Source organism: Rutidosis leptorrhynchoides, chromosome 5, assembly GCF_046630445.1.
Source record: "Rutidosis leptorrhynchoides isolate AG116_Rl617_1_P2 chromosome 5, CSIRO_AGI_Rlap_v1, whole genome shotgun sequence".
Lineage (NCBI taxonomy): Eukaryota > Viridiplantae > Streptophyta > Magnoliopsida > Asterales > Asteraceae > Rutidosis > Rutidosis leptorrhynchoides.
The window spans coordinates 65,192,913-65,220,880 of record NC_092337.1 but is presented as its reverse complement, the minus strand read 5'-3'; the positions used below and the strand labels follow the sequence as shown (position 1 = coordinate 65,220,880).

Below are 27,968 nucleotides of genomic sequence, written 5' to 3'. Positions count from 1 at the left end.
AAACATACGTTAACAAATACACCTATGATTTCAACAACGTTTTTCATTGACAGTTTTCTATATGTTTCTTAGGTTCATACTTGGCTACTTGATACATGCTTCCGCACACTTTGATTACTTGCTTGGGGTCAAGCATACATGCATACGCTACTGATAGCACCTTTGGATTCAAACTTAATGTTTACATGCATACGCTATTGATAGCATTCGTGATTTCAACTTATATTATGTCGCAAGTTATTTCATTTATACTTTACAATTTTTGTAAACTTAAACTTGTTGTCGAACCGTTTGGTAACTTAAAACTTTGCAATTCATGCACGTTTCAAATGAATGCGACATAATTTTGGTCAAACGCATCTCATTTAGGGACTATGACCACGTAACGGGACCTAAGTTAACGGCGCCGTCAATGACGATTTTGTCGGGTCGTTACATCTTGGTATTATATATACATATGTAAAATATGTATTGAAAAATACCAAACTAAATCCTATAATCTATTACATATCAAAATTCATTTCCCTGATCGTACGAGATGGATCCCTCGACTAGTTCAAGTTCATTGGATTCTGATATGGAGTTTCATTCGAGCACTGAAAGCAGTGTGACCGGAATGGATCAACCAATTAGCCATCATATATTCTGGATGAATTGGGGATGAGTTCGTAGCCTACTTAATCATTGGAGACAAGAAGAAGGCGATCCCTTCCATCCATCACATTTCCCTCTTGGCGAAGAACCTGAAGCACTTACCGGCGAACCTGTTCGAGACACCATTTTCTCCCTTATTTCTAGAGTATCTCGGCACGATTATATACTATCTCAAATTCTAGATCTTATTCACCCGCTCGTCTGAACCACCAATCATCCCGGTGTAATAGAAGAAGTCAACGAGCTTCGCGTTCGAGTATTGGCCTTGGAGAATATGGTGCAAAGATTACAAGCACCAGTAGCATCACCGGCATCAGCAGTACCAACATCATCAACACCAACAGTACCATTATCACCACTAACAAAAATCTCCGCATCCCACACCTCAACATCACAATTTGTACCTTGAGCATCAACATCATACGCACTGTAGGTACCAAGGAATACCAATAACAATAACCGATGAAGTATTGATTCATAATTTTATTGAAGAAACATTCTGCAGCGATTATGTAATCTCTAAAGTCTTAGAGATTATCTATTCTAGCATTAACCATAAATCAGATGGGTGGATCGAAATGATAAAAGGAAGAGTAAAAACCCTGACAAGGGATGGTGCATGATTTACAAGCTAGACTTATTTTACCAGCAGCATCAACAGTACCGTCAGCAGCATCAACAGTACCGTCAGCATCACCAACACCGTTAGTGCCGTCAGCATCGTCAATATCAGCAACATCTACCACATTACAAGCCCGCCAGATTCATAATCACCACAAACATCATTACTAATCAACAACAAGTGTGTTATATCAACGAGTTATAAAGTATTAACTCATTTCCACTGAAGAATTTATATGTATATCTTATATATATAAGTTTTGGAAACCATAGCATATATTTTCGCACTAAGCTATTATGTATGAATTAAATAAGGGTAGATACTACTCGGTTAGTTCATGTTACTAATATGCTATAATGTACATCCTTCGTTAACAACTTAACCATCGTTAACTACAATCTTTATTTCAATTCAATGAATTCCATTGCATAATAAACCAAGTGTATTATTCAATTATATGTTTGATTTTACACTTTCATCTTCGATATACTTGAAACCTCCTAGAAAATATCATTCATATCTTGCGAAGTTCGCAAGAATTCCACGAGCACCAACATCATTCACCAAAGAAATATCAATAAAAATGAATAATGAAGTATTGATTCATGATTTCATTTACGTTGAAGAAATAATCCGTGAAGATTACGTAAATTCTAAAGCTTTAAAGAGTATTCATTTCTAATTCCATCCGAAAATCAAATGAGTTTAATTTAATATTAACTCATTAAATCTGTATTACATCTGAAGAAAATATACATATATCTTCATAAAGACTGTAACAAAATTCTCTTGTACAAAATATTAACTTGTGAAACTTTTAACGGGTAGGTAATACCCGAGAGATATAGAAATTCACAATTAATATGTTACATTAGTAGATTTTAATCATCAACTATACTCATTACTTTCACAACGATATACATTCTTTCATAAGAAATCAGAACAACCATTCTCATCCAGATTCAGTTACATATTCTGAACAGATCAGAATCCAAATCGAGATATAGCCGATACCATCACTTCTAGATTCCTACATCTTTCAAAGCTATATTTTGACTTCAAAATTGTGCTAGAACATTACTACTATTCATTAAACCCATAAAACAATTTTTGTATCATTCAAAATTCATTACAATCTACATTCAAACCCTTAATGAATCTTGAAAACATCTCAATTAAGAAAAATCAAGATGATGATCCAATCAGATGTTATCCACAATCATGCATCTGGAAAACTCTCGAAACTTAAGTAGAAGTTTAACACAAATCCGTGAGCCATTAACGTTGTTATTACCAAAAATAACTTTGCAATCCCTCTTCCAAAGTAGCAAATTTTGTCACAGCTCCAACAAGACAACTTCGACTTTTTATCCGAAGTAGCCTTATTATAACCATGATATATACGATTATCTTTTTGTTACCGGAGAACCTTTTATATTCCACCACATGATCAACAGATGTACCAGCAACTTCATTACTCTTTGACTGAAGTCTCTCCGAAAAATATCTATATTTATTCATTAAAACCCTAGTATATACTCATCCACATCTTGTAACGAGAATTGCTATACCAATTACCGGGAATCAGCAATCAGTATTTTGAATCTCGCAGCATTTCTACGCCAACAGTTATATATATAAATATAGCGTCTACCTCCAAGACTTACATACTTCGAATGTGAAGTTTCTGAAAAACACCCTAAACTGCGAACTAGTTCTCGAAATTTTGAAAAATGCTGATGAAGCAGCAAAAACTGTAAACGACTTTTACAATAAAAAGTTTGATGATAAAGAATAGTGTATTGGCAAAGCTCAGAAAAAGAGAAGGTTTGAACTGGAAAATGGATTGAGCAAACTATGAAGGAGGCTGTGGACAAATCACAAAGACTAAACCTGCCTTCAAAGAATCCAAATGATTCAGTATCTACTGAAGTCATTAATGAATACCTTGCTCCTGACTCTAAACCCTTGCGGACAATATTCTTCATCATCCTCCGATACTAGAAATTCTAAGATATCATCGTATCTTTCATTATAAATATCCTCGATATTTCTGAAGATATTTTCATAAATATTCTTATCTGAAATCATTTATATCTTCGCACTATCAGCATTACATCATAAAGAAAACTGCTTTAGTTTCTAAATTCTAAAAGATTCGAATTTAAAATATGAATGTTTTGAAGTAGTGTTGGGAATTGAAGCATGAGTTAGTATAATATAACGACACTTGATCAAGGTGATTATATTACAGTAAGTCATGCTGAGTTTCTAATGGAACATGACGATTCACAGACCATACCGTCATCATGTGCCATGTTACACGACTCTGGTATTCTATTTAACCTCTAAAATATCAAGAAAATATTCCTTGATGATTCGGTCTTTTCCGGATATTCTGGTAATTTGTCAAACCAAAATCGTGCCATTACAATTTCCTTCTTAGAACATTAACTATGTTCATTCCGAAATTCATATCTGCGAATTCTGGACTATTACATGCGGTGCTAAATAACAAGAAAAGAAAACAAAAGAATGAAACTCTGAAATATAAATAGGAGTATAAATCGCAGCAAATAGAAGAGATCATTAACCGTAGATGTCAATAATTATGGAAAGATAGATGCAAGGAAGGATCAGGAAAACCACTACCCCAAGAGCAAAGTAGAAATAAATAGATTCCTCTGGTGAGAGTTGGAATAAAAGGATGATTGTTGTGATAATCAGAATAAGATCAAGGATCAGAACTGGATGAAGCATTTCCACAATCTTTTGGAATATGATGTGAGAGAGAAAGAATAGAATGTGTGAGTTGTAAGGAAATGAAGAGGGTGGATTTATAGTAAAATATCCTACAGAGCAATCAAAACAGATGATCGCATTTAAAGCGAATCCTAATTTCCTTGATTACCGAAGAATCAAATCTTATTACGAAGATTTTCTCCAAATATCTTGAACTTGGAAATCAATCCTATCTACGTCGAAAGATATGACGAATCTACACTTACTCATTTCACTCTTTTGTGATAACTTCACTCGTACTCTTCACAAAATCAAATGGTTTTATCCATATTACTCAATGATGATAAAACTCTATTTATCAACTCATATGTGTCATGAAAACCTATTTATTGTCAGCCATGACCATCCCAATCAAATTTCGGGACGAAATTTCTTTAACGGGTAGGTACTGTGATAACCCGGAAATTTCCGACCAAATTTAAACTTTAATCTTTATATGTTTCTGACACGATAACAAAGTCTGTAATATTGAATCTCAAAATTTTGAAACTACATTCATGTAATCAATTACCTTTTGACTGTGCTCGGCGATTCACGAACATTTATGTGTATATAGATATGTGTATATAATATATAGCATATTAATTAAAAATGTTAACAAAGTATTGAATATATGATACTTTACATGAACGTATTTGCTTCGATATATGACGGAAATTATAAGGTAATATTAAGTGTTTGATTTATCAGATATATTAAGATATGATTTTGGATCTTTATTATAAGGTCCACTTTGAATTGTGATATCTTTTTCTTTTAACGGTATTCGGAAAATTGGTAAAGTTGATTTACATGTAAGAACAAAAGTGTCATTATTGAGGATTAGACAAAGGTTAGTGGAGATTCTCGTTTAATTTTCAAAAGCATACTTTACAGTGACTGCCTCGTGTCCCTTGGTAATTTAATTATTTAGTTTTCATATTATTAAAAACATTATTTGATATAATAACTTTTATTATTTAAACGAGTTTAAATTATATAAAACGAAATTTGAAATATAATTAGTTTTGAAAAACTAAATATTATATTAAATTAATATTCTAATTATATATATAAATTATATTCCTAAATAAAGATATATATATATATATATATATATATATATATATATATATATATATTACAATATTAATATAGTCATAAAACGTTTTATATATATGTTTTAATAAACATCGAGAAGTTAATTTACAGAAGCAAATGACCACAACACTCAAATGTAAAAGTTATACTTCGAGTGATATAGTGTATCGACAATTTAAGTCTAATTATTTATAAAGGTACACGTCACGTAATGTAAAGTGCTAGTTTTCTAAGAGTACAAAAATACGTTCGAGAAACCGAAACCGAGACATAAGTCGAGTGACAACGTACGAGTCATGGGAACTGAAATTACAAGTTAACCATGCACGTGAATTTAATATAATATATAAATAATTAAATATAATATATATATATATATAATAATAATAATATAAAGTGTCGGCAGGCTAAATAATTCGAATGTGGCCATCTTCACTTAGCCATGCGATCGCATGGTGTGGTTAGGTGGGAGAAATGCCTTTAAAAGTCGATCGAAGCTGGTTTCTGAATTCATTCAGTTATCTCTCGCACACACACTATATTTATATTTATTATTATTATTATTATTATTATTATTATTATTATTATTATTATTATTATTATTATTATTATTATTATTAATCGTATTATTATTATTATTATTAGTAGTAGTATTATTATTAGTATTAGTATACATAAAATACTACGACGAGGTCATGAGCGAGTTATTTCAAAACGAGCTTTTCGAGAAGGATAGAGCTAAGGAAATTATGGGTTATAGCTATGGAGGTTATGGGTATTGTTCGGGGGTATGCTCGTGAGGTCAATCTAGTGTTTATCATCTCCGTCGTGTCTACGTACTTTCCTGCAATATTGAATCTCAATATTGATACGTGAGCATTTATATCTTATCTTTTATATATTAATAGTGTATCCCTGACTAGTGCTCGAGTATATATGTCTATGCATGCTTGTATATTTAATTTCGTCGTTAGATAGTATATAATGAATCACGAATTTAATACATATATTACTGATATAAGGTATATGATATGCATGTCGTTGGAAAGCTGTTGAAAAATTATTAACTTTTTATTTAGAAGTCGTGTGCTTTCGATGAACGGATTCAAAGATATGGTCAACTGAATTATCGTTAACTCTAATATTATTATTATTATTATTATTATTATTATTATTATTATTATTATTATTATTATTATTATTATTATTATTATTATTATTATTATTATTATTATTAAGATTGTCGTTATCGTTATCGTTATCGTCGTTTTTATCGTCATTATTATTATTATTATCTAATAATTAATATTATTATTATTATTATCATTATCATTATTAAAATAAGTATTATCATTAAAAATTATTATTGTTATTATTATTACTATCGTTATTATCATTAATTTTATTATTAATATTATCAATATTATTAATATTATTATTATTATTATTATTACTAAAATAATTAATATTTTTATCAAAACTATCATTTTTTTATTATTATTGTTATTATTAAAAGTATCATTAATATTAAAATTAGCACTTTTATTAAAATTATCATTTCTAACAGAAATATCTTTTTTATTATAAAATATTATCATTATTATCATATTAGGATTATTATTAAAAATTATCATTTTGATAGAATTATTTTTATAAAATATTATTATTACTATTTTTATTATGATAATTATTATATATAGTAAATATTATTATTAAGATAAATTATATTATTTTTTTATTAAAGTATCGATACTATCAATTATCATTTAAAATTTATCATTTTTATTAAAACTATCATCCTATTAAAAATTATTATTATTATTAAGAATTATCGTTTTTATTAAGAATATAGTATATTTAAAAGTAAAGAATATAAAACTATTGTTTTATTTAAAATTATCGTTATTATCAATTTTATTAGTATTATTAATATCATCATTATTACTTTTGTTATTTATATTAAACACTTTTAATAACATTATCTTTATTGATATATCATTATTATTACAAAATAATACTACTTTTATTCATTATTATTATTATTAATATTATTTTATCAAATAAATATGTGATACAATGATATTTTTACCACACGTAATATAATTACATTAATAATACATACCACTATATGTTTTTGATTTTGAGTGAATTATATAAATTATTACTCGAGATATATAAAAATATATTTTTATCATATATAAAATGTTAATATAAATTTTTATTTATTAATATATGACTTGTATTATTTACTCTAATAAAATCTGATAAATATATTTAAATATATAAAATGACTATATAATAAACATGTAAAAATTTTGAAAGTCATTTTGGGTCAAACTGATTTCTGTTAACTTTTGCATATCGGTCTCGAGCATTAGGATTAGGACGGGTCGCTTCAGTAGGACAGACTCAGACATCGATGCCTCCACAGGACTCCGTAACCAACTATAAAGCAAATTGCATTATGAAATTCATAGTCGAAACTCAAACTCGAGACCTCACGTAAATATAAAGTATAATTGTAAATATAAAACGTAAAATGTAGACGTGGTTCAAGATAACTCTTCCCTAAGAGAGGTCCCAATGGTGACACCTTAGTCCTCCAGGACTAGCTGTCACATCATCATTTCCTTCACAGGACTAAACCCAGGAATAAAGACTCTCAACAATGACACTCCTTCCTCAAATAAATTGGAACCTACTATATTAATTAATTATTGTGTGTACAAATTTTGAAACACCATGTACAAGTCAAGAATACCTCTCTCTTCCGTCTACAAATCTTACCAGAAAGCACGATGAAAGGAACGAAGAGGAAGGCGACTAGCTGGGCGACCCGATGCCAGCGGTGCCCTCCTAGGCTGGTGGTTGGGCGGGATGCAAGATACAACCATTGGGACCGCCATAATGTTAAAAGCAATTATTGCCATGTATTTTGAGAAAATTACTACTAAAGACGATGTCAGGAACAAAATTCAAAAATAGACGTACGGACCGCCAGAATGCGAAATTCATCCGACGGTCAGAAGCAAAAATAAAACGACTAGCTGGGCGGTCCGTACGTCTATTTTTTATTTTTGCTTCTGACATCGTCTTTTTATTTTTACTACAAAAGACGATTATAATTGCTTTTACAGAAGACGAATATATATATATATATCATCATAAATATTTTGATACCAATAACTGACGACTTCTTTGGGTTGGAGAAAACTTTCCAAGTTTGGTGGTTAACAAGATAAAGGGTGCGCGCTTCGCAGCTGAAAATTGCCAACGATTACTTTGCCGGCGAATCATTATAAACATAATGTACATAGTAAAGTGTTTAACGGTTACACACATATCAACAGTTTGAGTTGTTATTAAAAACATAAAAACATGTCATTCCGTTTTTTTTTTTTTTTTTTGCCAAACACTACTATTTGGGATTTCTACTATGCTACAGTGGACTTCGATTTTGGGTTATGAACAGTTGTCGAAAATAGGTCTCAACCAATGGGAGAGCTTCATTTAGTTGTGGTGGGGAATTCCAAGTTGCATAATATTGTTCTTGTATGGCTAAATGTAACAAGAAATCCATTTATTCCTAATTGTTTGTTAAACAATATTATAATATTAATCATTTGGGCAATACTTAAGTAACTACCAGAACTCCTAATGAAGATGTAAATCTCGTATTCAATTCTTAATAATGTCCTCTTGAGCCTAATTAAATATTTACAATGGAATATACTTTACCTTGCATCGTGGTGAGGCCTGAGTTCTCGATGTCCAAGATTTACTTGTTATAGGGAAGCAAATGTGTTCACATGAGGGTTCCTCGTTACGTAAACAAAATATTATAATATTATGCTTCATTGTCTTTTTTTCATTCTTTTTAAATGTGCACCCGCGACTTCACAAAATAATATGGAGTAATTAATAAATAATAATAATAAATTATATATCTAATAAAAATAATTAAGTTTGTTCTATTTTTAAATACAAGAGAAAAGAGAAAATAGAGATAATGAGTTTGATATAAATCAATTGTTAATATTCAAATCATCAGTTGTTAAAATATTGAATTAACATTTTGATTTAATGAGAGACAATTATGATGTTTTTATACAAATCAATGAATGACGATTAAAATTTGAAGTCATTTAAATAATATTTCCTATTTTGACAAATAGTTACATAGTTATGATTTTCATTTTATATATGAAAAAAAGTACATTGCATTTTTGCATATCTACAGGCACATTTATGCTATTGAGAAAAAAGAAGGAACTTCTTACAAGAATACCATATACACCATCACTTCTTTCTCTCCGGCTTTGGTGAGACCTTCTTGCAAACTAATAAGAAAATATGGTGATGGTATATTGGTAAACATAAAATCGAATACTACATTAAGTCTTTCCGTTCGAATAAACATATAATTCGATATTTATCTAACTTTTAGTTTTTTTGAAAAGCAAGAATATTCGATATTTATATAAAAATCTAGCAAGTCCTAGCTAATATGGCTTTGAATGAACTCCAAATAAAAGCTTTCGAATGAATCTCAAGAAGATCGAGGACGACGGCTCTAGATTGGAGTCAATGCCTTCTAAACCCAAGTGTTTTCGACAATCATGACTAGCCTTTTTGTATTTAATATTCGGACAGTCCTCGATGATAGCTAGTTTCATTAGCTCCTTGCAAATGTTTGTTTACTATTTCCTTGTAAGCATGCCCTCACATGCTTTGGATGTACATATTTTATTACGTAATGAAGGTTTTTGTATTTTTTTTAAAACAAACAAACAAACAAACAAACAAACGTACGCAACCACAAAATTGACACTACCTACTCAAATGGCTCGACTTAGCCAACCATTCGGGAAAAGATGACAACCAGAAACTAAGAATGCTCAAATCCCCGATAAAAACAGGTCCAAATTCCAAACTAAATAAAAATATACGAATGAGGATGATTCCAAAAATCACATTACATTCGAACTGATAGTCAAAGGAAAACCTATTCATGCCATATATGTTCATACCTGCCATTTATGTTCATCCTGACGTCTTTGATGTTCAGATGTTTTTTCCCTAACGTAACGCTAATTTGCACTCCTCAAATCACGAAAACGTATTTTTATGATTTGTAAAGCGTGACAGAAAAATATGCACCTAATCAGTAATGATAAATTGATAACCTCAAAAGTAAAAGATTCCTCAGCTACCTAACTTTAATTTCTATAATATATGAACCGTTGTTAACAACAATAAATATTAATCTACTACAATTTTATTTTATTGGATTAGTTATAAAAAGATTTTAATATTAATGGGGCATCAAATTCTTCCCTCGGATGACATTAAAATTTAGGTGACAGGGCTCTGACGGTCCTAACGCCTTTAATGGGGCGACAGAGCTGACGGAAATGAGGCGTTAATCATGAGGGTGGAGAAAAAAAAAGGTCAAGTCCCCTCCAGTCAATCAAATTTTAGCATTAATTTTTATATATTCTCAATTAATATATTTTATACTCAACTATCAATAATATTTTATCATATCACCAACTACAAATGTAACACTCAAAAATTTGACACTCTCTTAAAAAACTTTATTTTCTCATTTATAAAAGTAAATAATTAATTAGGAACATTCTAAATAAGATAGTGAAGAATAAATCAGGGACTCTAGTTGTTTTAGTGAAACATTTGAAAAAAGTAAACTCTAATTTTCAACTTGGGGGAGGGGGAGGGGGGAGGGGGGTTCCTATTATTTTTTGCTATAAAATAAATTAGTTGTGGAACCTTCGTTTCGCGTCGGGGGTTCGGTTTTTAATGTATTTTATTGCGTTTAGTTTGTAAAATTATTTCGTGGCTAACGATGATGTCGTTAAAGCGCAACTTGAGTCGAACTAAAAGCTATAACCCATCAAAGATTTAAATGTTATTTTAAATATATTTACATTTCGCTATAAAGTTGTTGACTTTTAAAAATTTAACGCAATTAAGTCGTTATTTTGTGGAGAAAAATATAAAAGAAACCAAAAAAGGAAATAAAAATTGTTATAACGGGTAGAGAAAAATATAAAATAAAAAAATTTGCTACAGTACCGTTGCTACAGTGATTCCGCTGCTACAGTACTCCGTTGCTACAATGCTAAACGAGCTACAGTGATTCCGTTGCCACAGTAAAATAAGTTAAAAGACGAAAATGTCCCTGATACTGTTCATCATTTTTGTGTAGTAGTTAATATAGTAATTTTCAACTTTAAACCAAAACTAACCCAACTCGTAATATAAACTCTAACCATCGACTAATTTATAAACTCACCCTTATCAGTTCTATTTTATTTATTTTTTATATATTTTATATATAATACTAAAAATAAAATAAAATCTTATTTTTGTTAGAATGACGTACAACTCAAAAAATATAAAAATCTTATTATTAGGTTTGATTTACAAACTTAAAATCTACATTTTTTTTTCTTTTTTTTTTTTTGAAAGGCAATCAAAACGATATTATTACATATACTAATGTAGAAAAGATCAGGAAACCAAAACATACAATCTTATACTCTACTAGTTTTTTTATGAGCCCGTGCGTTGCACGACAGTTTTGTAAATTAATTTACGATAATTTAGTATTGATGTTGATAAAATGTATAATACAATTACAATGAATAACTCCTTTACGGCTCTAGTTGTTGAGTCAACAGCAAGCGTCGATTTATTGTCGACTTGACTAACTCTTAGAGCCTAAATTAAATTTCAGACAGGATTTAAAAACCATGAAAATTTGATTTTACCATTTTCATGGTGTCTCAGTTTTATTTTTTATTTTATTTTATTATTTTTAATTTTTTTGCCGTACTTATTAAACGGAGGTCCACTCGGAAGCCATCTCTCTATCCGTCGAATAGGGAGAGGGAGGACATTCTCAACTTTTGAGAGTGTTTTCACTCTGGGTGGAGAAATGACTTGTCTTTATTCTCGGATAGGGGAAGGATTGTCTTTTTTATACTCCGTATATATTTACTAATCGAGAAAATATCTAAAATTAATATGAATCATATTACGTTGTATATGATTCCATTTACGTTGTACGTAGTATATGAATTCATTATTATTAATATATATTCATTATTCATTATTATTTATTATTATAATGATAATAAAAAAGTTGAATCGGTCATATCTTTATATATAGAATCATTATTAATTTATTATTATAATATATATGGAAGTTAGAATCAGCTATATCTTTAGGGGGATGATTCTCACCACACTTTTTTGATCCTCACACACTAATTGAGTATTATTAGAAGAGTAAAAGGTTAAAATAGGTGTGTGAGGATCAAAAAAGTGTGTGTGAGAATCATCCCCCATATCTTTATCTTTATTTAAATAATAATAAATAAATGTATGAATAAGTTTTGATTGATTTGGAATCTCCTAAATGTAAAAGATAATTACTATAAATTGTAAGCTAACCATAAGCCGTCACATAAGCAAATTTAACCAATGGATAAGTTTTGATTGATTTGGAATCTCCTAAGTGTAAAAGATAATTACTATAAATTGTAAGTTAACCATAAGCCGCCACATAAGCAAATTTAACCAGAATTAATAATAGACTACCACGTAGGATTATTGACACGCGCTTTATAATAATGTATAGAAGATTATTTACTTAATAAAAAATATTAGGAAGCTGTCCACCCATAAAGGTTTGATGATCATAATGATGGTGTATGTGCATTTTGACAGAGCTACAAAGCTGTTACAAATGGGGTCGACGATGCACAACCTAATTCTTTTGTTTAATTTATAGTTAAAACACTCGATAGTTCCCTTTATTTTTTTATAAACTTTATACTATACTTTTTTAGTATTAGTATTTTCTTCATTGACTCTTCTATACAGTGTTCTGTGGTGTTTTCTAACATACTATAATCCAGTTATCAATAGTTATTTCGAATGTTTGATTAATTAAATATAATAGTAGATAAAAAATAATAATTGTTTTACTAAATATACTTTTATTCTTGGCAATTTATACAAATATTTAAATTAAGTATCTTTGATTACTTATTTTTATAAGCATGGATTCATGGTTAATAATCACCTATTACAATATGATAAATGATCTAACTTTTTATTTTATTTTTTACTAAAATAACGAATGCTATATACAAAGTTAATTCATCGAAAGATGAAAAAACAGAGCAAATATACAACAAATAACCGGAATTGCTCGAAACTAGAATACGAAAACCTACACGCTATTTATCAACGAGCCAACCGAACTCAAACAAACACCTCAATCAAAAAACACACAGAAACTAGACAATTAATTTCATCTAACGTTCTTTTGAGAAACATTATAATATAATTAATGAGCTAAGTTTTGGTTTAAGGGATACGTTAGACATTAGACATTATTGTTAGCTCAGAATCTTTAATATGATTCAGTGACTTAAAATGCTGATAAGATGCAACCTTTTTGAATTTTAATGAATATTTGTAGTTACTTTAATAATTGCGATGTTCTTTTTGAATCGCGTGGTGAGACTTTAAATGAATTTACTCATGAGCATTATTACCAATGTTGTGTTGAGGTTGAAGTGATCGTGTGATACGTTTAATTTTAAATTTATTTGATTCCAGTTATAATAAGAAATCATGTGCAAATTAGAGTGTTAGCATTATACGTGTTAACTCAAATATGTTGTGTCAATTAGTTGATCTTTGATCAAGCAACTTGAGATCGTCTCGAGCTTAAGCGTTATCAAGCCCGATGCTCTTGTTAAGTTCAAGCCTCAAGCTCAATCTTAAATGTCAAGCTCGAATTATAAATCGAGCCTCTTCATATGTAACGTTTAGCGCGTTGTTCAATTGCCCCTAATTTTACGTTGGATTTGGCATATTGAGTAGAGCTCCTTATTTTAAGAACTTGCTTAGAATTATTATTTAGCACTAGAAAACATAAATGTGTAAATAAATATACAAGTTTTTCTAACAACAATTGTTGTGTTGTTATGATATATAACATCTTATACATATCAACTCACTATTATCGCTGCATCGGCATAGTCGAAACGGAAGATGATCGCAACGGGTGATTTAGTCCCCCTCGGGTGATCCCAATCGCTGTCCAAAAAAAATATATATAACTTTTTTTTTAACACCGAGGTCCGAGGTACTTGTCTGAGTGGTAACAAGAGATTTTGAACTTTGAGGTCTTTCTGCGGGTGACCTTGGTTCGAATCCCGCAAGGGGTTTTACTTTCCCTCGCCATATTCAAGTATGCGTGCTACAGCTTGGAATTATTCGAGTTGATAGGTTTCTTCAGGAAGGTGTATTCGTGGAGATGATCGGGTATGTGACGTATTCAAATATGAAATTTCCTGCTACATATAAGCCCCTGTCAGTGATTACAAATGCCATTTGAACAAATTAAAATTGCTTTTTAAAACTAATATATAACCGCTTATATAAAAAGTTTATGCACCTTGACGAAAGTTAAATGGTGTCGTTAGTATAAATTCAAATACATGTTTAATTAAATTTAGGCATCTAAGTGATAGATTTTTCAATTGTATTCTCAAGTTGTTAAATTAGGTTCTTAATGTCTCATTACAAGGCCACATGTAGTGGCTCGTGAAAAGAACCGCCACTGACTGCCACCCGTTTCACCCCCACCACCACCGATTCGCCACGAGGACCGCCAGCCATCCCCCTCACCTTTCTAACGGGCGAATTTGTGGGGCCCATTATAATTATTTATTTTTCTTTTTTCTTTTTCTCCTCCAACGGCTCTTTCTTTAATATTTTTTCTTCTTTTAAACCAATAATACACTACATTTTCTCAATATATACATACACTCTCATTCCATTATTTACCCTACACTACTATCAATTCATATTTCACAAACACAAAAAAAAAAAAAAAAAAAATCAAATGGAAGTGGAAGATTTATTAAATTCATAGAGTGAAAGCGATGAGAGCGTGACGGATAGTGATAGCGTAGAGTCCGATTCCGATGAAGATTTAATTCAAGACTGTTACAACGCGCTTAACTATCTCGATTTGCTTGATTCAATGGACCAAGAAGATGAAGCTCGAAATTCTCGTACAATTTTTAGAAGACGTCGGTTACAAAGAGATCGGATTGATACCGGTAATCGTTTGTACAACGACTATTTCTCGGATAATCCAACATTTCCGGTGATTATTTTCGAAATCGATACCGAATGAGTAAGTCATTGTTTAATCGTATTGGTCATGCTATTCTATCATACGAATCTCAACCGAAACCCGATTATTTTCAATATTTTGACCAACATTTTGATGCAACCGGTCAACTCGGTTTCAATATCTTTCAAAAGTGTACATCGGCGATACGTCAATTGGCGTATGGCATTGCGCCTGATGCATTCGATGAATATTTACACATGGGCGCATCTACGTCTCGTGACTGTTTAAACAATTATTGTAAATGTATTATTCATATATTTGCGCGAGAATATTTAAGGAAACCAACTGAAGAAGATATTCGTCGATTGCATGCCAAACATTTGGAGATGCACGGTTTTCCGAGGATGTTAGGTAGTCTTTATTGCATGCACTGGGCTTGGAAAAATTGTCCAGTTGCGTGGCAAGGGCATTACCACAGAGGTGATCATGAAGGACCAACATAATGCTCGAGGCGGTTGTGTCCTACGATATGTGGATTTGGCACGTTTTCTTTAGTCCAGCGGGTTCGAACAATGATATTAATGTTCTTAATGAATCGGATTTGTTCGAAGATTTATTGGATAGTCGAGCTCCGGAGGTCCGTTACACTGTCAACGGGCACGAATTTACAAAAGGGTATTACTTGGTAGATGACATATACCCAGAATGGGCAACACTTGTCAAGTCATTTAAATGTCCACTTGAGCCAAAAAAATATAAAGTTTAAACGTTTTCAATAATCCGCGAGAAAAGACGTGGAACGAGCTTTCGGTGTTCTTCAAGGTCGTTGGGCAATACTAAAACACCCAGCAAGACCCTATAGTATCAATAAAATACGTCGAATCATTTACACTTGTGTTATACTTCACAACATGATCACCGAAGACAACGAGCGCAACATATGTGGCCTCGAAGAGGATTATCTCCGAAATCGAGAAAACATGCCGCGACGTACTTGGCAGGAAAGAGTTGAGATCCAAGATCGGGTGGATCGAGAGATGCGAGATCGAAGAGCGCATCATATCCTTCGCAACAATTTGATCGAACACATTTGGACACTCCCGGATGATTATATTGTTCGAAACAATTAGCGTTATTTATTGTATTTTTTTATTTATGTATTGTCTTTTATTTATTTAATTATGTAATGTTTTAAAATTTTAATAATATAATGTTCTAATTTTATTTAATAAAATGTTATTTGTATTTAAGTAATAATTTAAAATTGGTTAAAGTTGAAAATGTAGTGTATGATTGTGAGTGTTTAGTGAAAGGAATGTTAAAGGGTTTGTGCTAATGTGACGCTGATGTGGAGGAGAGAAGTTTAGTGAAAGAATGGAATGATTGTATGTGGCCTAAGTATTAATTTTATTTTTATTTTTAGTTGTTTAATTATACAAGTTCATTTTGTCTCCTTTCACTAATAAAAATACTTGATTAATACTTAATTATTGGGAAGTATTGAGAAGTATAGTTAGTGATACTTTCTAAACGAGTGCATTGTCAAAGTAAAGTGAATGAAATACTCCGTAGTAGTCGTCGTAAAGGAGTTAAACCTCCTTATATCATATCATATGATAATGATAATGATAATAATAAATGATATGATAGCATATATGTTATGCTATCAAAAAATATAAATGTAAATATAGAAATTTAAATATAAATAAATAGAATTTTGAAATATAGTAGTTAAAGACTTAAAGATGTTAAGACATGCAATTAAATATTTGTAATGTATTTTTTTTTCCTGAAAAGCAAGCAGTGATATTATTTATATATGTACAAAATGATACAACAAAGTTCAAATCGCCACGAGGCAATATACAAATGTACATGGTGCTTCGAAAGTTCAAATCAAAAACACGAAACTAATCAATGAAAATAAAAATAAATGATCTTAGCCTACCCCCGTTCTATTATTTGAAACGTAGAAACTTGGATTCAACATTCATTGGTGCCAATCGAGCGAGTATTTCTTCTTTCATTTGGAAATCCATCCGAAACTAAGGGTTTGTATTTCGGATAAAATTCCGCCACTTGACCATTCTTTCCCTTTGAAGATATTGTTGTTCCTAGCCTTCCATATCGAGTAGCAACTAGTCCACTTAACCGCGTCCCATATTGTTTGCCCCGAATTTGTGAGTGAAGCGTATATGGAATCGTTGTAAAGTGGGTTTAGATCGCTTATCTTGTCTTCGGGAATGTGCCACCACCTAAGAAAGCTTTTCCACAAGATTTTGACTTCTTCGCAATTAATTAAAATATGATCAACGGTCTCAACATCATTTCCGCACAATGGGCATAAGTATCCAAGTCAATGCCTCGCTTATCTAACTCCAACCGAACCGGAATTCTTTTTAACTTTGCTCGCTGAACGAAAATTGAAACTTTTTGCGGGATTGCGTTATTTCTAATGGTTTCGATTATTGTGGGACGTGTATGAAGTTTCTGTTCGTCGATTATTGCCGCGAGTTTTTTAGTAGTGAAGATCTCATCTGAATCAAGACCCCATTTAACTTTGTCGAATGCATCAGGTTGAATGTTTACCGACTCCATCATGCTTGTTAGTTCTTGTATATCGCTCATTGCTCTACCTCTAGGGGCTCTTGACCAATTCCAAAGATAAGAGCGAATATTATCAGCAACTTGAATTCTTTCCTGCACCATTACGTCCTTGTTGACTTCCAAGATGAACAATTTGCCGAATTTTTCTTTGAGTGGAGTAAACCGAGCCAAGTATCTAGCCAAAATGTTATTGAATTCCCGTTTCCAATCTCTTTGTGGAAAGAAGAAGAAAACGAGACATTTAAGTTGTCGACTTTGTGCCCTGCTTTGACTATGTTGCACCAAGTAGTATGAGACTAGCGAATTATTAGCATCTCCCAACCCCCCGCGCGGCCCGTATATGCTGCAAATAAGTTTAACCCATTGGGAGTTGTAGTTGGATTTGAATCTCCACCACTATTTTCCCAATAGAGCTAGGTTTTTTGACTCGAGTGAGCCAATGTTTAAACCCCCCGACCCGTATGAATTTAAAATTTTTTCCCATTTAACCCAAGAAAGTTTTCTCCCAACCCCATTACCACCCAAAAGAAATTGCACCTGATGGGTTCAAGTAGCTTGATCACATTAGCCAGGGCGCGGAACAAGGAGAAGAAATATAATGGCAAACTACTTAGTACCAACTTCACAAGATTCAATCGACCACCAAACGAAATTGTTCTTGCTTTCCACTCCGAGAGCCTCTTTTTAAATTTATCAATTACCATTGTCCAAAAGGTAGCTTTGTTCATTTTTGTGTCAAGTGGGATGCCTAGATAAGTCATAGGCAGTGTGTCCAATGCACAGTTAAAACGAGCAGCCATCGAATCGATATCATCTTTTTTTATGCCAATACCATATAATTTGCTCTTACCAAGATTAACCTTTAAACCCGACAATTCCTCAAAACAACTAAGGAGCTTGATGACGTTTGAGATGATATTTCTTCTCCATTCTCCAAACAAGATCATGTCGTCGGCGTATTGTAAATGAGAAACTTTAATGTTATCACGCACGACATCCACTCATTCGATGAAACCACTTTCGACGGCTTTCTTAATTAGAATGTATAGACCTTCGGCTGCTATTATGAATAAAAAAGGAGATATAGGGTCTCCCTGTCTAACACCCCTTTTGAGTTTCAATTCACGAGTCAGTGATCCATTTACAAGGACCGATATTGATGCCGACGTGAGGCATGCCATCACCCATTTGATCCACTTTGGCCCGAAACCCAAACTTTTCATCGTTTCTTCTATGAACTCCCATTTGAGGCAATCAAAGGCTTTTTGAAAATCAACTTTAAAAATAAAACCTCGTTTTCTGTTTTTCTTCATGTCGTCAATGACTCCATTAGCAATTAGCACACTATCGAGAATGTATCTATTTTTCATAAAGGCACTTTGCTCCACCCTGATATGGCTGAAACGGACGGTTTTATTCGTGCGGTGTCGTTAGGCCGCAGGACGTCTAATTCAGTTGATCAAGGTAGCACGCAGTGGTTTTGTTTATTTATATTTTGATGGGCCTAAATTTACTTTTACTTTCTAAGGTGTAGAAGGTGTAAGTTAATCTAGTGTCGTATTTTTTTGCTGATTAACGAATTGAATATCAAGTGGATAATTGTCTTTTAGTTAAATTACCTGGATAAAAGATAGTAGTTGATTCTAGCTAGAGGTCCTAAATGCAGAAAAGTAAATAAAGTGGAAGGATATCTGGAGTATGCAGATCAGGGAAATGTTGACTAAGATATCAGTATTGGGTTACGAAAAGGTAATTATGCTTATGTTAAAACTATGATTGGGATGATGTAGATCTGGTTGGATGAGCCAATTACACAGACCTACTTGTCTCTGAACTCTTGGAGTTCTCTTTGAGCAGTGAGAAGTATGTCACTTGGTCGTATGTGATGACCCGGAAATTTCTGACCAAATTTAAACTTAATCTTTGTATGATTAACATTTTCGACACGATAAGCAAAGTCTGTAAAGCTGAATCTCAAAATTTGTGAACTACTTTTATATATTTAAATAACCTTCGGTTGTTTTCGACGATTCGCGAACAATTATATGTAAATAGATACATATATACTATAACTTGAAAAGGTAACAATGTATTAATTGTTTGATACCGTACATTAAAATTATTGGTTTAAATATCTATTTGAATATATATGATAAGTTGAAATATTTATTATTAAAATTTATTTATAAATAACTTCCAATGTGTATTTAAAAACTGATTTATGTATATTAAAAAGATATATACATATATATAATTTCAAGTTATTTAGTAAACGATAGTAACATTCGTTTATTGATTCGATTGATATTTAGATAAGTTAACTAAAGCGTTTAAGATGAACCAGTAAAACACTAATTTGCTACAGTATTTTCAAATTGCTACAGTACTCAAAATGCTACAGTGTTTTCAAAAATCACTATTTGTCACAGTGAATTGCTACAGTAAAAATTGAATTTGCTACAGTAAAACACTATTTTAAATTGTATTTTAACAAATATCGAGATAATGATTTATAGAAGTAAATGACCAAAACACTCAAATGTATAAGTTATATTTCGAATGATATAATTTAGGGATAATTTAAGGCTATATTTTGACTAAGGTACGTGTCCCAAAATGTAATGTACAAGTTTTCTCAGTGTACGAAAGGACATTCGAAAAATCGGAACCGAGACATAAGTCGAGTGATGACGTACGACTTATCGGAGCAAAAATTACAAGTCCACTAAGCACGGGAATAAAATATAATATATAATTAATTAATTTAAATTATATATATTATATATATTATTATTAAATTATGTCGACAAAAAAAAAGTTAAAACTTTGTGACCAGGTACAGCTGGCCATGCGATCGCATGGCCATATCAAATGAAACTCATGCGATCGCATGACAATGGATTCCAGATTATATCTATAAATTGATCGATTTCTGCACTTTGATCTCATTTTTTTATATACTCCGTAAACATTTAATTATTTATATTATTATTATTATTATTATTATTATTATTATTATTATTATTATTATTATTATTATTATTATTATTATTATTATTATTAATCTTAATATTATTAGTAATATTATTATTAATTAGTATTATACATAAAATACTACGACGAGGTCATGAGCGTGTCACTTTCAAAATGGTTTTCAAGCGGGATAGAGCTAAGGATATTATGGGTTATTGCCAAGGAGATTATGGGTAATGTTCGGGGGTATATTTGTGAATCAAACCTAGTGTTTATCATCTCCGTTGCGTCTACGTACTTTCCTACAATATTGAATCTCAATATTGATACGTTGAGATCTACGATTATTTGATATTCCGAGTTTCGGTCACATTACGATGACCAACTTTATGTGCTGCTAAGGTGAGTTTCATTTGCTCCCTTTTTAATTGCTTTTGCAATATATATTTTTGGGCTGAGAATACATGCACTTTATTTTAAACGCAAGGGATACAAGTACATACTAAATTCTACACCGAGTTTGAACCGAAAATCCCTTAGCTTTGGTAACTAGTAACTGCCAGTTATAAGAACTGGTGGGTGCGAGTAGTAGTATATGGATCCATAGGGCTTGATATCCCCGTCCGAGCTAGAGCGCTAGCCTTTTAACGGACGTATGCTATTTGAGAAGCGTACACGTTGGTTTGCGTGTATTATTAAGATGATTATACAAAGGGTATAAATTATATATGCGTTAAGTTTAGTTACCAGGGTGCTCAATTTTGTAGAATATTTTGATAAACATTTCTGGATGAAACAACTGAAATCTTGTGATCCACTTTTATATAATATATTGATAAACGTTTCTGGATGAAACAACTGAAATCTTGTGATCCACTTTTATATACAGATTATGCGAAACACTAAAACTATGAACTCACCAACCTTTGTGTTGACACTTGTTAGCATGTTTATTCTCAGGTTCCCTAGAAGTCTTCCGCTATTTGCTTATATGTTAGACAAGCTATGTGCATGGAGTCATACATGGCATATTTTTCAAGGAAACGTTGCATTCACCAAATCATCACCATGTATCTTATTTTGACTGCATTGTCAACGGAAGTACTATTGTAAACTATTATTTACAGAGATTGTCTATATGTAGAAATCATCAGATGTTGAAAACCTTTGATTTAAATATTCATTTATGGTGTGCCTTTTCAAAAGAATGCAATGTTTACAAAACGTATCATATAGAGGTCAAATACCTCGCAATGAAATCAATGAATGACGTATTGTCCATATGAATTTGGAGCGATCGTCACATCGTATAATTGAAAGGTAACAATACCTCGGAGGTTATCCTTAGTAAAGCACTAGGTTTGTTAGTGAGATAAGCTCTAATCCTAACCCTCGTTATCAGTTTAGGTAACTGAATAACAACGTGCCGTGTTGATTGAACACTGATCACAAACGGAAGGAGTTTGTCGGTTTAAGTTGGCAAAACCTTAAATGAAAACTAACAACCATTCCATCATACTAATGAGATCATATCAATTCAAGCATTATATAGCATCACAGTTAATATACTGGTAGTAAAGCAGATAGAAACCTAATGAATACCTAAACAGTTGATATAACTAAGACTTAAGGCAACAATCAAACACGAACATGCAATAGGCTTGGGTCACACAGTGTAGGCACTAACTAGATCTTAACAGCTCCTAAAAGGTCTCTTCGAAACAATCAATAGGCATACTAGGTCATTCATGTCTCAATTCCTAAGTTTCGTGTCCTAAAAGTGCATTAGATGCCTCTCGGGAACTCCGGCCATACCGAGTTCATAGAATCTTCAGATACATTATAACCAGGGGTCTTAATCCTATGAAGTAGCTAATTTCATATAGGTAGAAAAGTCCTGATCACAACCTAGGTTGGTCAATCCTTAAGATGCTAGCATACAAATCTATCAGACTTCCTAGTTCAGTATTATAACAGTAATCATACTAAATTAACATAATTACGCTAACCCGAACTTTTATCATGGCGACTGATGTTGTTCGAGGTGTAGTACGAAATACTATTATTTTTATTACGAAATACGATACAATTTACACAAGTTTTATTTATTTATATAGATGGGATATACTTAAACCTTGCTACAACACTTGTGTACCTAATCTTAGAGTAGTGTAATTTTTAGTAAGTCCGGTTCATTCCACAGGGAGCTAGCTGAGTTTAACGCTATATTTTTAACAACTATATTTATATAAAATATATATAATTATATATAGTAATATTATTATAAAAGAGGGTTTTTACCGTTTAATGACCGGTTTGTCGATTTTATATTTTAAGCGTAAAGGTAAATGACTATAATATAAATGACAGAATTTAAATTCTGATAAAATAAATTGCAGTAATTAAAATGACAGTAAATAAAGGTACGATGAAATATGAAATAAAAGTATTATGCTTATTTAAACTTCCGTAATCATGATGTTTGACGTTTTGATTTTAATTAATTGTTACCAGGGGTTAATTTTCCTTTGTCCTGGCTTATTTGATACCTATCTGGGTTTTGCCCATAATAGTCCATCGGTCATAATTATAATATGCTCGTCAAATTAACCTTATTCCCGAAGTCAAATATTCCAATTAATTAGGGATTCGAACTGTAACAAGGTTTTAATACTTTGTTTAATGATTATACCAGGTTATCGACTGCGTGTAATCCAAGGTTTTAATACTTTGTTAACAATTACACCAATTATCCTTGTATGTAATTCACCCCTATTTTAATGAGATATGAATATTAATTTACCCACTTGATCAGAATGAATAATCAATTATCCAACCCAAATAATTAATTAAATGATCGTAAAAGATGTCGTATAAATGTCACTAAATAGGACATACATAATCATTTTAATAATTATTAGATTAACTAATTTGAAGATAGGTTCGACAGGTTCCTATGAGTTGTCGCTCAATTAGACAATATCCCCTATATATTAATAGTCATAGTCCAATGTCCACAAGTGTCGGTCTTTTGTCCAAACCCAAATTATGGTACAAAATCCAATAACCCCGTCTTAATATTTAGTCTAACATCACGATTACTTCGGCTCAAATAAGCATAATAATAACTTAGTTACGAGACATTAATTTAAAAAGGAAGAACATAGCTTACAGTGGTGATTAATCGCGTAGCGTTACACGGACAGAGTTCCGACTTTAAAACCCGTAAAACATTCCTTATAATAACCCAATTATTATTAACTTAATATTAAAATTAATATTATAATTATAAATATATATTATGTTTACAGAGAGAAAGAAAGAAGAAAAGGTGTACATAATTCGCTGAAAACGTCGCCTTTTATAGCACTTGGCCAGGTTCTGACCTCCATGCGATCGCATGGATTTTGTGCCTTCTGGCCATGCGATCGCATGGCCCTCTGATCCAGCTCATATGATTTTGTTTTCTAGTTTGCCGACTTTTTATTTAAATATATATATAATTTATATAATTTATATTAATTATATATATATTATATTATATTCTTGTGCATAGTTGACTTGTAATTTTAGCTCCGTTGACTCGCGCGTTGATGCTCGGTTCATGTCTCGATTCCGGATTTTCGATCGTCCTTTCGTACGCGTAGATATCGTGTACTTTGCGTTCCGCAACTCGTACTCTTGTCATTTTTAGACGTTTCTTATCAATAAATGGAACCAATTGAATTATATCTTATTCATTTGAGCTTTTTGGTCATTTGCGTCTTTAAATCTTCGTTTTCTTCTTTTGTCTTCGCACTTATTTATTTAAACGAATATTACATAAAAATAGAACAATTGCAACTAAAAGCTTTACGTATTGGAAGCATATTGTGCCTAAATATATGTTCATTTGGAGTAGTATCAGCAACATACAGATTAATTAAGCTATCATGGCAATATCGGAACACATTATTAAACATAAAAAGTAAGAACACATGTTTAATACAAAAGACAAGTTTTTGGATAAAAACCTGAAAAGGCCGAAGAGATCTGCCCGAGATCACAGGGACTCGCCGGGATATCCTCTGGAAAATAAAAGCTAAGCTAACTACTACTAAAAACTAACTAAAAGCTTGAAAATATGAAATGAATTACAAATTGAGTGTGTGTTGAAATGGATGGAGAAAGCCCTTTAAATAGACTTGAAATTTGCCTACAAACGGCTGGCAGGCCATTTGACAACCCGTTTGGCAGGCCGTTTGGCCAGCCCATTTGCTGAGGCAGGCCGTTTGCTTGGCATGTTTGCTGAAGCCGTATGGCAGGCCGTTTCCGAGCCTGGCAAGCCATTTAGCAGGCCATTTGGCAGGCCATTTGGCTTGCAAGGTCAGCCTGATTTCCTGAATCGTAACTCGTTTTCTTGTCTTTCACTGTTTTCGCTCTAGATTCTTAGTTTTAGCTCCATTTTACTTGATTCTTCTTACATCGCCTTTGTAATTACTTAATCTACAAAATCAACCGACAAAGCAATTATTTTTGCGATAAATTTTGGAACTTTATGGTTTTTAGGGCTCAATATTGAGGGTAAAAACGTGACTTTTTGCCCGATATCACACCCCTATTACTCTGTGTATTACTTTTGCAAGTTTACTCGATAAAACCTTTGAGATGACTTTATAAAAGCTGCTAATGAGAGAAATCAGCCTGAATTCGTTTAAGGTTATTGGGTTGTTATTTTTTGGTATGAGTGTGATGATTGTGGTGTTACAACCTCGGGATATTGGGTTGTTGTTTTATGATATCATCTTTTATCAACCACCAATACGTCTTCTAAAATTTCATGTTAAATCCATCGGGTCCCCGGGCCTTGGAGCTTCCGCAGTTTTTAATTGCGTTCCAGATTTCGTTTTCGCTGAATTTATCTTCAAGAATGGCATTATCATCAACGAGATTCGATTTAAGGTAAGATCAAGGCTGCAGCTGACATTGGTGGCAGTGGCTTTAAAAGTGTTCGAGAAGTAATGATAAACCTCTTCTTTGATCTCATTAGGCTCTTCTGACCAAACACCATTAATTGCGATGCCTCTGATTGCGTTTTTGTTCCTTCGTCTATTGATATAATTGCGGAAAAAACTGGAGTTTTCATCTCCTTAGAGCGTCCACTTGATCCTTGATTTTTGTTTTAACATATTAATTTGTATCTTTTCTTTTTCAACCATTGTTTTTTTTCGTCAAGCCATTGTTTCTTCTCGTCATCTGTTAGAACCTTGGATTCTGCAATACTTTCCCAATCAGCCGCTGCCTTTGAGTGGGTAAGGATTTGTTCATCTAATTTGTCGAGTGTGCAACTATGTTTCTTTAAGTCGATTATGACATTTTTAAGTTTGTTTCTTAAAACACAGTCGGGCCTTGTTGCCAGTAACCAGAGTGTTCCACACATTGATTATAAGCTCTTCAGCTCCATCTAAGAATAACCATTCGTTGAAAACTCTTGTGGGCTTGGGGCCGAAATCTTTGAGCCCATTGTTGAGAATTATTGGGCAGTGGTCAGATAGGTGTTTGTCAAGGGTAGAAGCAGCTATATTGGGCCATAACTGGTAGAACTGTTCTGTAATTAAAAACCCATCAAGCGTATTGAACTTAACCCCATTGTTGAATATTCGAGTGAACTTTTTACACCCCATTGGAACATCGATCAAACAGTTGTTACATATGAATTGGTTAAACATATCGGCCCAATTTTGTTTGAAAATAGAATTGAAACGTTCAGTATCACTTTTCACCTCGTTGAAGTCACCATAGATGAGCCATGGCATGTCGCGGAAACTTAGTAACATGTTGAGACTGTTCCAGAATCTTAACTTTTTAACTGTGGTATGGGTTCCGTACACGTTAACCACCGCAATTCAGTTTCGCACCCTTCGATAAGCTTTTAACCGCTAAGAAAAACTCACCCTCAATTGCTTGGTTGACTTTGAAGGTAGATGAGTTCCATATCATGTACATACCCCCTGAGAATCCTTGAGCATTCTTTTGGATGTAATTGAATTCGTCATTGCCCCAAAAGTTCATGATTCATGAATCATCTAAAACACCGCATTTGGTTTCTTGTAAACATACTATTGTAGGTTGTTCCTTGCGACATAGTTTTTTAATCCAATTCGATTTGCCATCCTGACCCACACCTCTAATATTAAGTGACATGACTAATATTAATAAACAATAGAAAAAAAAGAATGCCAAACAAGTCATTATTTGGCCTTCCATCGGACACCAATTGCGTTTCCCATTACTTTGATCCCAATGCTCGAGGATTCATTTGGTTTGGAAGAGTCTTTGGATTTGGTTTTGGTTTTCGGGTTTGATTTTCTTTACAGAGAGGGTTTACCAATGGTTTTGATTTTTAGATTTGATCCATTACATTTATGTGCACTTCTTGCCAAGTGTTTTATGTGAAGAAATCTAGATGATCATGACCGTTTATTGAACCGCTCATTTTTCTTAGGTTTGGGGGTTTCGGGTTGTTGGTTTTTTGAGGTGTTAGGGGAGTTTCTTGCGATTCGTTTAAAGTTGGTTTTGGTTGGTTTTTCCTCTTTTCGTTTTCCTTTCGGTTTGGTGATTTTTCCGGCTATGAGAGGGTTAGAGTAAAGGTCGTCGTGATTAATCTTTTGTGGTTCACTAGTGTAGGAATCATCGATAACAAAGGTGTCAAGAATTGGGGATGGGGAAGTAACGTGTGTCTTTTGAGGTTTACTGGAGTTGACGTCGTCACATAACTGAGTATCATGGGATGGGGGTTTTGATTTTTCATGGTTTGGGTTTTCGGTTATGATTGGTTGACTTGGGGAATGAATGCGATTGGTCGATGGAGTGGAGCAATTGTAGTCAAACGAGGAAGGAAATGAGAAATCTCCAGGATTGGGGGAACAGGTTTGGAGAGATCGACTGGGGTTGAGATATTGGTTTGATGTTTTAAGTTTAGATTTAGTGTACTTGATAATTGAGCTGGCCATAGTTGTGTTGTTTGTGATTTTTGCATTTTTTCCACATGGGCTGATGAGGGGT

General features: G+C 32.4%; 2 protein-coding genes across 2 annotated transcripts; one reads left to right on the top strand and one right to left on the bottom strand.

Annotated features, from left to right (window-relative positions):
* The first annotated feature begins 15,400 nt into the window (after positions 1-15,400).
* LOC139848704 (uncharacterized) lies at positions 15,401-15,847 on the top strand. The gene has a single exon (XM_071838410.1). It carries the CDS (start codon positions 15,401-15,403, stop codon positions 15,845-15,847), a length of 447 nt encoding a protein of 148 aa, XP_071694511.1.
* Positions 15,848-18,952: 3,105 nt separating this feature from the next.
* LOC139848703 (secreted RxLR effector protein 78-like) lies at positions 18,953-19,321 on the bottom strand. The gene has a single exon (XM_071838409.1). The coding sequence runs from the start codon at positions 19,319-19,321 to the stop codon at positions 18,953-18,955; it is 369 nt and encodes a 122-aa protein (XP_071694510.1).
* Positions 19,322-27,968: the final 8,647 nt, after the last annotated feature.